This window comes from Haemaphysalis longicornis, unplaced genomic scaffold (genome assembly GCF_048455015.1).
Source record: "Haemaphysalis longicornis isolate Haplotype H1 unplaced genomic scaffold, Haemaphysalis longicornis Haplotype H1 scaffold_3, whole genome shotgun sequence".
In the NCBI taxonomy this organism is placed as follows: domain Eukaryota; kingdom Metazoa; phylum Arthropoda; class Arachnida; order Ixodida; family Ixodidae; genus Haemaphysalis; species Haemaphysalis longicornis.
The window spans coordinates 226,713,852-226,726,479 of NW_027526335.1; the positions used below are offsets into that span (position 1 = coordinate 226,713,852).

A 12,628-nucleotide genomic window follows, 5' to 3' on the forward strand; every position below is an offset into this window, starting at 1 on the left:
AATGAAACAATACTCGCGTACAGAGTTCATCAGATATTAAACACAGGAATTATACCAGAAAACATATAATTGAAAACACGTTACGAAAAATAAATGATTTCTTGCGTACACAGCTGATTTTTAAGTAAAGCTAGTTTCGGTGATTAAATAAGTGATGTAAGCTCCTTACATTGCACGTACTTTTTGAGTGTACTGGAAAAATTCTGACTTTGTTTGACATGAACTGGTATGGTATTCCATACTTTAGTTCCGACATATTGCAGTGTACGTTTCCCATAACAGTTATGTACCGGGGGAATGTTGAAATTGTGATCCGATTGAGTTCTAGTATTTCTGACTGGTGTTATAAATATTGATGATGGTAGGGGGTTATTGTTTGATATGATGTTCCGCGTAACACAAGCTATTTTGAAATCGCATGCAAGTAAAAAAGGCATTATTTCAAGCTGTTTGAAGAGTGGTGCCGAATGAGCCGTGCATGTGGAACACGTCATAATTCGTAGCGCGCGTTTTTGCAATATGACAACCGGTTCAATATACGAGTCATAAGTATTGCCCCATGTTTCCACGCAGTAGGTCAAGTGGCAGTGAAAAGTACCGAAATAAATGGCTTTTAACGTCGATAGAGGAAAATGATAGCGTGCCTGATAGAGGGTGAAACAAGCACGGCTCAATTTGCTGCAAACTATTTTTATGTGTTCCTTATAGTGCAAAGACGCATCTAGGGTGACGCCAAGATATTTACAAGTTTGTACTTTCGTAATTTCTTCTCCGCCTATCTTAAGTTTTATGCTTTTATTGATTCGTTTAGCTGAGGACGAAAAGACGACATAGTTAGTTTTGTTTACATTAAGCGTTAATTTGTTGTTGGAAAACCACTGTTCAATGTTTACAAGTTGTCTATTGGCGGTTTGTTCTAATTTGGGAATATCCGACCCAGGAAGTAAGACCGCAGTGTCGTCAGCGTAAATTATGGTTTGCCCTTCATCTATGGAGTTAGGTAGATCGTTGACGTATAATGCGAATAAAATTGGCCCCAAAACGGATCCCTGCGGTATTCCTTGCGTAACCGGTAGAAATTCACTTGTTCTATTTTCTATATCCACTCCCTGCGTACGCTCTTGTAGATAGCTTTGGAAAAAGGCAATTGAAGGACCTCGAAAACCATAACAATTTAGCTTTTGAAGAAGTATACTGTGGTCAACCGTATCGAAGGCTTTTTTTTACTTCCAGAAATAACCCGACGACATGGTTGCCGTTATTCAAAGAGGTGTTTATTATATTTGTAACCGTTGCTACAGCCGTGGTAGTGGATTTACTGGGACGGAAGGCATGCTGGTGAGGCGCTATGATGTCGTATTTTATTAGGAAGCTTAAGACTCGTTTAGCTATAAGTTTTTCGTACAATGTGTTAATAACACTGAGTACGGAAATAGGCCTATAGTTTTCTAAAACGTTGTAGTCACCACTTTTATGTACAGGGGTCACTTTAGCTTTTTTAACAGGTGAGGGTATACCCCAGCATAAAAGGCTGCGTTAAATATTTTCTCTAGGTATGTACTAAGCACCTCTGCATTTGATTTTAACATTTTCACCGTTACCTTATCATATCCCGCTGCTTTTCCCGTACAAAATGAATAAATTTTTGAGCTTATCTCGGCCGCAGTGATGTCAATGAAAGCAAACGAGTTAGCAGTTGGAGCTGGCAGTCTAAGATTGGTTAGAGGAGGTAGTCGCAAGGCCAGATTGCGGCCAATGTTACTAAAATATTCGTTCAAGCAGTTGGCAAGGTTTATCGGGGATGAACCGTAAAGAGCAATATCAGGAAGGTTACGCGTGTTTGATTTTTTCTTGATGACCGAGTTAATTACCTCCCAAAGCTTTCTTGGATTTTTTTATTGCATAAAATCATACGGGTATAATACTGCTTTTTACTGCGGCGTAAGGCAGCTACTACTTTGTTTCTTAGGATTTTATACTGATTTCGGTAATAGATGTTGCCTTTATTCTCTTTATGCTTTCGATACGAGTAGTCTTTTGTGCGTAAAAGTGCGAGTGCACTGGCTGATACCCAAGGATGCATCGGTTGTTCATAGTTTTTTCTTTGGCGGAAATGTGTTGTTTTCATGCATTTGGTTACTGCATTTAAGAGGCATCCATACATATGGTTGAAGTCAGTTCCATTTATAATATACACCATTTTCCATAAGCAGCTTGGAGAGGAGGAAAATACTCGCAAACCAGGCATCTCGGCGGCCCGGGCGCCTTCCGCTTCCGGCTCCCCAGTGTTGCCTGTGCGCGCTGGGCTGTTAATATCGCTCGGCGCGGTGTGCTTCTCTACCTAGCGCAACACCGTATGCAAAGTTTTTGCGGAACTTTACATTGTTTCAGCCTTACATACGATGCCTTTCAAGGCGCAGACTTCGTCTGGCCAGCACTGTGCGGTCGTGGGGTGTGGGAACAACCAGAGGAAGAGAAAAAAAGTCGCCGACAGCCCATGTGCACAGCACGGCGTGGCGAAAGTGCAGTGCGGATGCGATATGTTTTCGCTGCATCGCTTCCCAGCGGACAGTGAGCTGCGGCATCGATGGACGTCGTTGATAAATCGGAAGGACTTCGTACCAACGACTAACACTAGAGTTTGTTCGGCGCACTTCGTCGACGGCAAGCGGACGGAGCAAAATCCGTTGCCCATGCTGAACCTCGGGTATCAGCGAAAGGTGAGTACCAATCTCAATTCATTGGCACAACCAGATTTAGGACCACTATGGTGTAGATGCACGTCACTCCCGCGACCCTTCATTTAAGTGCTGAAAAAACGCTCAACTTACCAAAGTGCCGCAAACTAAGTTTATTATTTTTTAACGTCAGGGTGTAAGAAGCTATCCTGAATATGTTCTTAGTCTTTTAGTTTTCTCGCGCGTTCTCAGACAGAATACAGAACTTTCACATCACTTAGTGTTTGATGACACAGTTCTCGTTTACATGAATTAAATTCTCGTGGCGTAGCTCACGTTTATTCCGCGCGAGAACACTAGTACCCACTTGCAGACCGTTACGTCTCCATGTAACCACTTGTAGGTAGTCAGAATGGTACCCCTATGCACAGTCCGGTGAAATGTGCGACGTTTAGTAGCACTAAAAAGGCTCATATTGTTCTCTAAACTGGGAATTTTATGTGCAGGTGATCCTTGGACGCAGACGCTTGGCACGGGACGCGTCCCTTCCTCCCACTGCCAAACGAAAGGTGAGCTTTACAACTTCCGCTGTTAAACGTTGAAACACATTGAACCGCGTGTATTTCAGAGAAGAAGCGACGGCGACCCGCCAGTCACAGCGCCAAGCATTTTGCAGCAAGCACCCTCGCAAACCGTGAGTTTTTCTGTTCATCTCAGGAGCCAAGTAGTGGGCCGTTCCTCTCACGTTCTAAAAGGCTTTCCTGCACTTTACTCATGGTATGCTAGACTGGAAATGCATCTGGATGTTGCAACAAGAGAAGCATGAAATGCAAGTCAACAATGAGTAGCTTTGTTCCATGTTGCATTACATTTAGGTTCGATCTTGAGGCATATTTTTGTCATGGTTGCACATACTTCCTTGCTGCACTGGTTTACGGGTAATCATTGTCTTCGTTTATAAATAGCTTAATGCTGACGTGTTAGCTCGCTTGCCTTGCCTTTCTTCCAGCATTGCAGAAATTGCTAATGGACGAGATTAGTACGTTTTTTTCTGAACCATGTTAACGTTTTTTTGGATATTAAATGTCTGCTAATGTTCAAATGGTTTTGAACCAAGAAATAAAGCACGCTTATGCTCGCAGGCAATTTTGATGATCTGGCCCGGTGAAATATGTTTTTTTCGGTTCCTCCCCCAGACCCCTCCATGCGTCAGAGCACCAGCTGAAGCGCCTTCCAGCAGTGCACAGGTGGCTGGGATAAGTGCATTCAACCAGCTTCCTGTCATTTCATGCCGTGAAGATGGGCTGGTGAACATATCTCCAGTTGAGCCACATGTAAGACCTTTCTCATCGAACCAGTGGACGCAAGCTCTAACGGCAAACTTTTGTTGCTCCGGTGCTTTCACCATTGCAGTTGACACCACCTAGAGAGGAAACACCTTTCAGCCTGCCCTCAAGTCCTGAAGCACCTTTCAGCTTGCCCTCGAGTCCTGAACCACACGTTTCTGTAAGTATGGATGCCATTTATCAGCTAACAAATTTGCTACATCACGTGAATGCCTGTGCAATGGGCAATTTATTGCTCCGGTGATTCCATTATCGCAGTTGACACTGCTGAGAGAGGAGGGGCCTACCAGCTTGCCGTCGAGTCCTGCACCAGATGCCAGCCTGCCAGCTTGCCCTCGAGTCCTGCACCAGATGTAAGTACGCAAGCCGTTTTTCGGCTGCGAAGTAGGTGAATGCTTGTGCACCTGATAACTCATTGCTCTGATTCTCGTGCCATTGCAGTTGACACTGCTGAGGGAGGAGGAGGTGCCTGCCAGCTTGCCCTCGAGTCCTGTACCAGATGTAACTACGCAAGCCGTTTTTCGGCTGCGAAGTAGGTGAATGCTTGTGCACCTGATAACTCATTGCTCTGATTCTCGTGCTATTGCAGTTGACACTGCTGAGGGAGGAGGAGAGGCCTGCCAGCTTGCCCTTGAGTCCTGTACCAGGTGTAAGTATGCAAGCCATTTCTCGGCTGCCAAACTTGCTACGTCATATGAATGTCTGTTGGCCTGATATTTTGGCAAACATTCCGCAGGTGGCCTAAATAATGTGTACGAGTCCACTTGAAAGCAGGACGCTTTTCTTCGAAGTTTGTTAAGGTCAAGTAAACATACTCATTGGCCAGTTTGCACGGCAGGCTATTTGAAAATGGGTTTGAATGATGGAATCATTAGCTGAAATGAAAAGTTGCATGACCAGCTTTATTAATTAGTCACGTGGGATTTTTGTACAAGAGTGTTTTAGAATAGCGCGCAGCACACGGTATGCTAGCTTAGCCGGTACCGTGACCTGACTGCATGTGCACGTTGGGGCATCGGGACAAAAAACATGTTTACCTTAGTGGAAGCTGTTCCATGCGAAGCATGTACCATCCACCAGGCAGCTGTGACACACTTGGTTCACGGCTACTTAAGCTAACTAAATGGATTGGAGGTCACTGATCATTTCAAGAAAAGGAGCTCAAGTGAGCACAGCCACAGCCCCAAATACTGTTAGTTGCAACCAGGGCAAAAAAGTTTACAGTATTTTTCGTATTAGTTCTCAATATGGAAAACATGTTCTAGATGTGCAGGGTATGGTGTAACATATCAGTGGAGTTTTATTCTAGCAGCAATAACACAAAACAAGGTGGCGTCAGCTTTTGAGCTTGCATTACCAGATGGCGGGCCCTTTCGTTGCCACAAAACCCAAAACAGTTACATTTTGTTCTTTACAGTAATTGGCCGCCTTAAGATCAATTCAATGAAGCTACTTCTGTTCCAAAGCCATTACCCGCCGCGGTGGCTCAGTGGCTAAGGCGTTGCGCTGCTGAGCACGAGGTCGCGGGTTCGATTCCCGGCCGCGGCGGCCGCTTTTCTGATGGAGGCGAAAAGCAAAAACGCCCGTGTGTACGAGATTTCGGTGCACGTTAAAGATCCCCAGGTGGTCAAAATTAATCCGGAGCCCTCCACTACGGCGCGCCTCATCGCCTGCGTTGCGTCGGCGCGTTAAACCCTACAATCAATCAATCAATCAATCCAAAGCCATTATATAACACCATTGCTATTATTGTGCCCATCTCATTCCATTCCTGGTTACCTTTGCTTGATTCCATAAAACTGGGTTAATCCAATAACTTTTACAAAGTTAAACAAAACCGAATCGGCTGCAATGCTTGTAAAATTAGCAAGATTAGACTTGTAATAAAGATTGGTGCATGAGGAACCATAACTGCAAAGGTTTCTGAAATAGAAGAAAAACTAGGTACAATAAGCATGTTGATGACCTAACGTAGTATGCTGTAATTTTTATTGAGTATCATAGTCACAAGTGGTCGAAATGCAAAATGTCCGCGGTATGTTTTGGGGGGTTCACTAAATCTAATCTCCATTTCTTAGAGCATTGATTTTTTCTTCGCGTGAAATCTGACTTTTTTTTACCATGCACTGCTCCTACTTCTTACCCTTCCACGCATAAGTGATTTTGGAACATGGGTAATAAGCGAGCCTTTAACTTTGCTATATGCGTTAAATTATTGGAGCAGTCTGTAAATAATTTAAAGGTAGGTTTAGGAATGAAAACTAGCCCTAAACAGGCCAACGAGCTGACCTGTTACCAGCCTTTACCGTGCCAAGTAGGTAGAAAGGTGCTGATATTGTCAAGTTTGTTGCTGGTTGTCATGCTGTATGACATTGTGCAGCTTTGGCGGTTGTCACTTAAAGTAACTTGCGGTATTTTTAAATTGGTTAGTAAACATACTTGGAAGTGAATGAAAAAAGCCAAATAGTTTTATCTGGCTATAGGCTATGGAAAATAATTGCATCCCCTACACTTTGTCAGTCCTAATTTGAGTGGAGAGCGGTGCAGACAGGCCGAGCAGGCGTGACCCCGTACTATGATAGTGAACCGCCAGTTAGTGTACAGAACAAGCTCTTGCATGCACAATCAGGTGACGATGCACGCTAGCGTAGCGCACGCAATTTAAAATGCTACTATTAGAGTAGTGCGATTGCCATGCTCATTTTTAGTAAATGGGATTATTTCTTATTAGCTTATCAACGTATCTTTGATAGCATTGATGTCCATACTGACTATATCAATTTAATGCGCCTATCCAGCTAGCCAGCATCATAGTGTTCAAGTGCTAACGCTTAGCTCACTGTGTTGCATTCCACAGGTGTGTCCGAACGTTGGAGGTGCGCCAAGTGTGCCTCGGACTGATCAGGCTCAGTACATGTCCAAGGGGCAACAAAAGGTACAATCTACCAAAAACGCAGTTTCAAAATGTAACAAGTGCTTTTATTGCAGGCTGTGATGACGGACAAGTCTGCTCAGTGGAATGGAATTGCTGACGATCACACGTACTCTGTGCGTCGCCCGAATCGTTTTCTGGCACTAAGGAGGGTTACCTTCCACAACTTAACAGCCAAGGATATTCAGTTTTACACAGGGATCCAGGAAGGCGTCTTTAAAAAGCTCGTCCTCGCACTAAACGCAAGTGGGACGAGAAAACAAAGAGGCTTGAGCGTGGGTGAGCAAGTACTGCTGACGCTTATGCGTCTCAGGCTTGGCCTCCTGTGTGAAGACCTTGCAACGAGGTTTGGGATATCAGTTTCTGCAGTCTCAAAGGTGTTCACCAGGGTGGTGAAAAAACTTGAAGAAATAATGAAGGATGTTGTCATTTGGCTACCTCGGTCAGTGCTGCGAGACACAATGCCACAAAGTTTTGTGAGGAGTGGCCATGGCAAGACAACATGCATTTTCGACTGCACCCAAGTTTCCTTGCAAAGGCCAAAAAAACTCATGGCAAGGGCCCAAACGTACAGCCCATACAAAGGGTCAAACACAATGAAGTTTTTGACGGTGATAGCACCAAATGGGCTCATCATGTTCGTCTCGGCAGCTTATGGTGGACGAGCTTCGGACAAGTTCATCACGAGAACATGTGGGGTGGAGGAGTATCTCTGTCCAGGAGATACAATAATGGCCGACAGGGGCTTCAAACTCGACCCTCACCTTGAAGTGCAAGGGATCAGCATGAATGTGCCTGCCTTCACTAAAGGTGGGTTATTGCGCGACTTGTCTGTGATGCTGGAGTGGCTGTTTTGTTATTGCCCACAGGAAAACACCAGCTATCAGAGGCAGAAGTCACCAAGACAAGGCGAATTGCGTCTGTGCGTATTCATGTTGAACGGGCCATCAACAGGATGAAGAACTACAGAATCTTCAAACATGCTCTACCCATCAAGTCCAGAAAGCACCTGGACAGCATCATTTTTGTGTGCGCTGGACTATGCAACCTGAAGGGACCGCTCATTAAGGAGAAAGATCTCTAAAAGGGAGTTTCTTAAGGTGAAGCATCTTTTCACCTGTCATGGCCCACACGTCAGGCTCTCATTCAACTCTGACTGCCGAGTTGGCGCGCTTGGCTCCCGCTGGCAATGTGGGTTCTCATCCCACACACACACACACACGTTTGAGGCCTCTGTTCGTGCAAGCTGTGCACAGGAGACAGTTAGCCCTACTGTTAGGTTGATGAAGCTCATCGTAAAGAATTTTTGTAGCGCCCCTTCATATTTTCATTTTTTGCGTGGCAGTAAATGTGTTGCCCACCTCGCGCACAGTTTCATGTCTTATTCTCCATATGAAGTGTCTGCACACGAGCGCCTCTGTTATTGTAAAGTTTCAAGCAAGTGTCTGCTTGTGTCCGATGCCTGTAGATTAAATGGTTGGTTTGTCCGTACTTGGAGTCCACGTGAACCTGCTCCAGTTCCACAACCTCGACATGAAAGCACACGCACATCCCAACCAACCTTGCTAAATATAAATACCTTGTTGCACCTCTTGGTTACACACCCGGGCAAGGGGTTGTGACATTTCAAAAATAATACAAAGTAATCGTTAACTCTGCAGCAAAAATCACCGCGCCAACTTTTTGACTAGATTAGATTGGCAAGAACAGCATTAAGGTGATAAAAGCCATGTACAAGTGCAAAACGGCGAAGGGAAAGAACCTGTAAATCGAGGGTTTTGAAATAAAACATGGGATGAAAACAGCCAAGACAAAGTAATGGTTGACTATGCGGTTTAACGCACCGATGCAATGCAGACGGTGAGGCGCGCCACAGTGGAGGGCCCCGATTAATTTTGACCCCCTGGGGATGTTAAATGTGTGCCGAAACCTCGAACACTGGCGTTTCCTTTTTTCGCCTCTATCAGAAACCAACACTAAAGTACATCACCAAATTATTTACATGACTGCCATTTTATGAAAAGCACGTTGAAGGGGCGCAAACAGTACTGCGTGCATTGCAAGAGTGGGCAGAACAAACAGGACATTACACTAAAATAAAATTGTAACTCAGAACAGCAAAGCATTTGGTGCAGTAGCAAAAGTCAATATGCAAATCTGTAATGTTTAACCGAACTGACAAGAACAGCACAATTCAGATATAACCCGTCAATGTGGGGGTAAACAAGAACAATGTAGGGCTTCTCACAAAAACAGTAACCGTTCACTGACGTGCAGTGGCACTGAGAAATGGGAAAACAGCAAAGCTCACTATTGCTTTACAGCTCAAAATATTCACTGCAGTCGCAACAAAATCCGTAATGGAACAAAAAACAATACTGCATACATCCCATCAATGCTGTCACTGCCTGGCCATAAATTTTATCTGTTGGAAACCTGTTCCATTTGTGAGTACAGGAAAAAGAAGCTCCTGAAAGCACCAATTATACAAGCAAATGCCTTCATCCTTGTCAACACCGTGAAAATGTAGATTGCTGAGTAAGCAGCTGTACTTATTTTTGTCTATTCCCTTCTTAACAAGCAAGCAAACAGAACAGGACTGTTTTTTGAAATGTTGAATTCGCTGCAAGAAACGGAGATTCTCACATGCCTTGAACAGACAGGAAACGCCCTATGTGGGTAGGTCACAGTGCCGATGAGCGCAAGACAGGTTTGATCCTGGCCTATCTGGTCACTATTCTGGATGCAAAGAACCAAGCATTGAGATTCCAATGTAGATAAAAGATTCTCAACTGGTCTAAGTTAATCTCTACCGCTCCAGTGCGGTGCCCCTCTTGTGCGAAAAAAAAAACTGTTGCTGTGGCTGAATGTGGTCAAATAACGTTTCGAGAGTAATAACTTGGTTTTTGCATCAAGAGCATGGACATGGACACAACTGCAGTGCAAGGAAAAACAGAGCAATTGAAAACTAGACGTCGCACTGGTTTTTCTTACAACCTTGGCACTATCACATTGCAAAAAAAGCTCTCGAGTGTGTCTGCGTGAGTGTCCATAAAGCTTTCATCTTTCTGGACAAGGACCAAAGCACCACCTTTGTCAACGTGCAAGTACAGGTAGCACTGTGCGCTTCCTACAAGATTCAAGTGTATCTGGGCTTGAACTTGGTAGAAATACCTGTGCGTCGACTTTAGCATACCAGCAGCATTTAAGCAGAAGTCCGACTTCTTCTGTCCCTCGAATAACAGCTTAGTGGGGTCCACATCCCGAAGGCCAAACATACACTTTACTTCTAGCAGTGCAGGTGCAGAGTGGCAGCTACAATAGAGAACTGCATCTGGGCTGCAGCCAAGATGTGGGTACTCGGGCGATATCATCAACCCGCATTCTTCAATCCTGGCATCCTTATGCTGAGCTTTAAAAGCATCAAAAGCTCGCTCCTTTGCAAGCTGCTCATTGTCAATGCCATACCTAATGGCCGGACTATTTACTTGCTTTGTACCCAGTATTTTGTTAGCAAGTGTCGTGCACTTGATCTGTTTTGATCTACACACATCTTTGAAAACAGAAGCAGTGATTCGACCTCTGCGGTGCAAAAACCATGCAGAGCTGTCTCGCTGTGCTCTCGTAGCAGCTTCGATGGCCAAGGAGTCCTCCATAGTAATTTTCAAACTTCTCACAATGTCGATGCTTGCTTCTGCTTGGCTGCCTGCTGCAGTTGCTAATAGAAGCTTAAGCCTGCAGAGTGGTCTTTCAACAGTGATATGAAAGTCCGCGTCACTGGGTGCCATGTCCTCTGCTGGGCCACTGCACACGGTTGTGTTGGCATCCCCGGGCAACTGTGGCATTGAGGAAAGATAGACAAAACATTTTTGTTAATGCTGAGAGGGGATATTTTTTCATGTAGACAGAAATACCGCCATGTTTTACTTATTCATCCGTCTGTAGACAGAAATACCACCTACAGACAGATGAATATGTAAAGCATGATTTTACCTCACCTGCTTTTTATCATTAACGAGTATTTATTAAGTACTGACCCGCAACAAGTACTGGTACAACAATGTAAAATATGCAGAAAAAGGTCACCTTAACTGTATAAGAGGTAAACACAACAGTAAGTAACCGAGATTACTTTACAAAAACAGGCAAACTGTCCAAACAACTTGTCATGCAGTACTGCTGAAAATTTAGTTTTTTGTACAACTAATCATCTGTTGCAGTAAAGCAAGGCAGCCTATGGATCATGCTCACAATGAGTGTTGTACAGCTTTTTAAATACCGTTACGCAGGTGTATTCACATACATTTAGTTGACTGGTCTGTGGAAGTGCATTACCAAGCTCTGCCCACCCCTTTTTGCAATCAGACTTCACAAGCCATATAAGAAAATTCCACAGGTGCTCACACCTGTTTGTGTCTTTGGACACTTATTGCCACCGTCAGCGACACACTTGTGCTCTAGGCAGAATAACAATACACGGCAACCTGTTATTGCACTTTAGTGTCCTTTAAAGGAAATGTTTTGAGGACTAACCTGCTGCAGCAGATGTGGTGCAGGCTCTTGGTCACCTTCCACGGTAGTTTTGCTTTGAGCAGAAAGTGTGCTGTGGAGGAGCGTACCTGCATTTCACAAGACAAATGTTTTTACTGATGTTAATACTCTGCTTACTGAAAGCATATCGCATGCATGAGCTCTCAGAATGGACCTTTTTCCAGTAGCGTTCTGCGCATGCGCGGGCTGCCGGTCCGCCATTCTTGGCAGGCGCCTCCGGCAAAATAAACAAAAGCCCCCCCCCCCCCCCCCCGCTTTCTGTTTGGGGAGAGGCTATGCTGTCCAGCGCTGCGCGTTTTTATTTTTTTCTCTTTGAACAGCTCGAGTGGGTTCGTAAGTGCACACAAAGAGTGCTTTCTAGGGAAAGGGGCAAAGACATTTGAGGCTGGCCACGCTGGAAGCAGATGGAAGCCAGTGAGGGAGCAACAAAAATGAAAAGAAAAAGTAAAGAAAAAGGGGTGCTTCGACCCCTGCAAATTAGTCACGGGAACGATGCCTGCTACCGTGATATTCACGTGAAAGTTATGGGTGACCGGTTGGTGCGGAAGGGGCTACAATACCAGGATATTTTTTTGTGGACGAGTTCTACGAAAGCTCGACTTTTTGTGGGCGTGCATTGCTGCCAATTTTAGTTCGCCGTGGCGGCCGCTAGGAGGATCGGTACTGGAAAAAGGTCCATTGAATATCAAATGTAATCAAGTAAAATTTTGTCCTGAGTTAAGCGGTGTACGCTGCGAAACATCCCAACTGAATGTTTCCCGGCTTATTCATTTCACGTTGCTGATTAGTGAAAGCATACTTAAGGAAACCACTTGCAATGGTGGTTCTGCAAGCAGAGTATTTGCTTTTGTGTACAAGGCTATGCTTTCACATCCCAAGTATGAGAGTTTGTTATTTATTTTAATGGAGCCCACGAAGAACACCCATGTGTGATTTTTCGGTACAAGGTAAACATTCACAGGTAGTCTAAATTATTTCAAAGTCCTCCACTACTGTGCATGCAGCTTGGTGCACCTCCATCATGTAAGGCACTGATTTGAATTTCTTTATCTCAAGGTAAATGTGAATGTAGCAACCTGGAACAAGGAGCAGATCCTTAAATAGAGAGCTTTCGGCATTTC

At 44.5% G+C, this 12,628-nt stretch overlaps 1 protein-coding gene across 1 annotated transcript; it reads left to right on the plus strand.

Moving 5' to 3' along the window:
* The first annotated feature begins 5,498 nt into the window (after positions 1-5,498).
* LOC144173731 (uncharacterized) lies at positions 5,499-10,783 on the plus strand. Its single transcript, XM_077702029.1, has one exon. The coding sequence runs from the start codon at positions 7,019-7,021 to the stop codon at positions 7,913-7,915; it is 897 nt and encodes a 298-aa protein (XP_077558155.1). The 5' UTR covers positions 5,499-7,018; the 3' UTR covers positions 7,916-10,783.
* The last annotated feature ends 1,845 nt before the right edge of the window (positions 10,784-12,628 follow it).

Bases quoted from the DNA above. Each gene is read 5' to 3' on its own strand.
- LOC144173731 (XM_077702029.1), top strand. From the start codon at position 7,019: ATGACGGACAAGTCTGCTCAGTGGAATGGAATTGCTGACGATCACACG.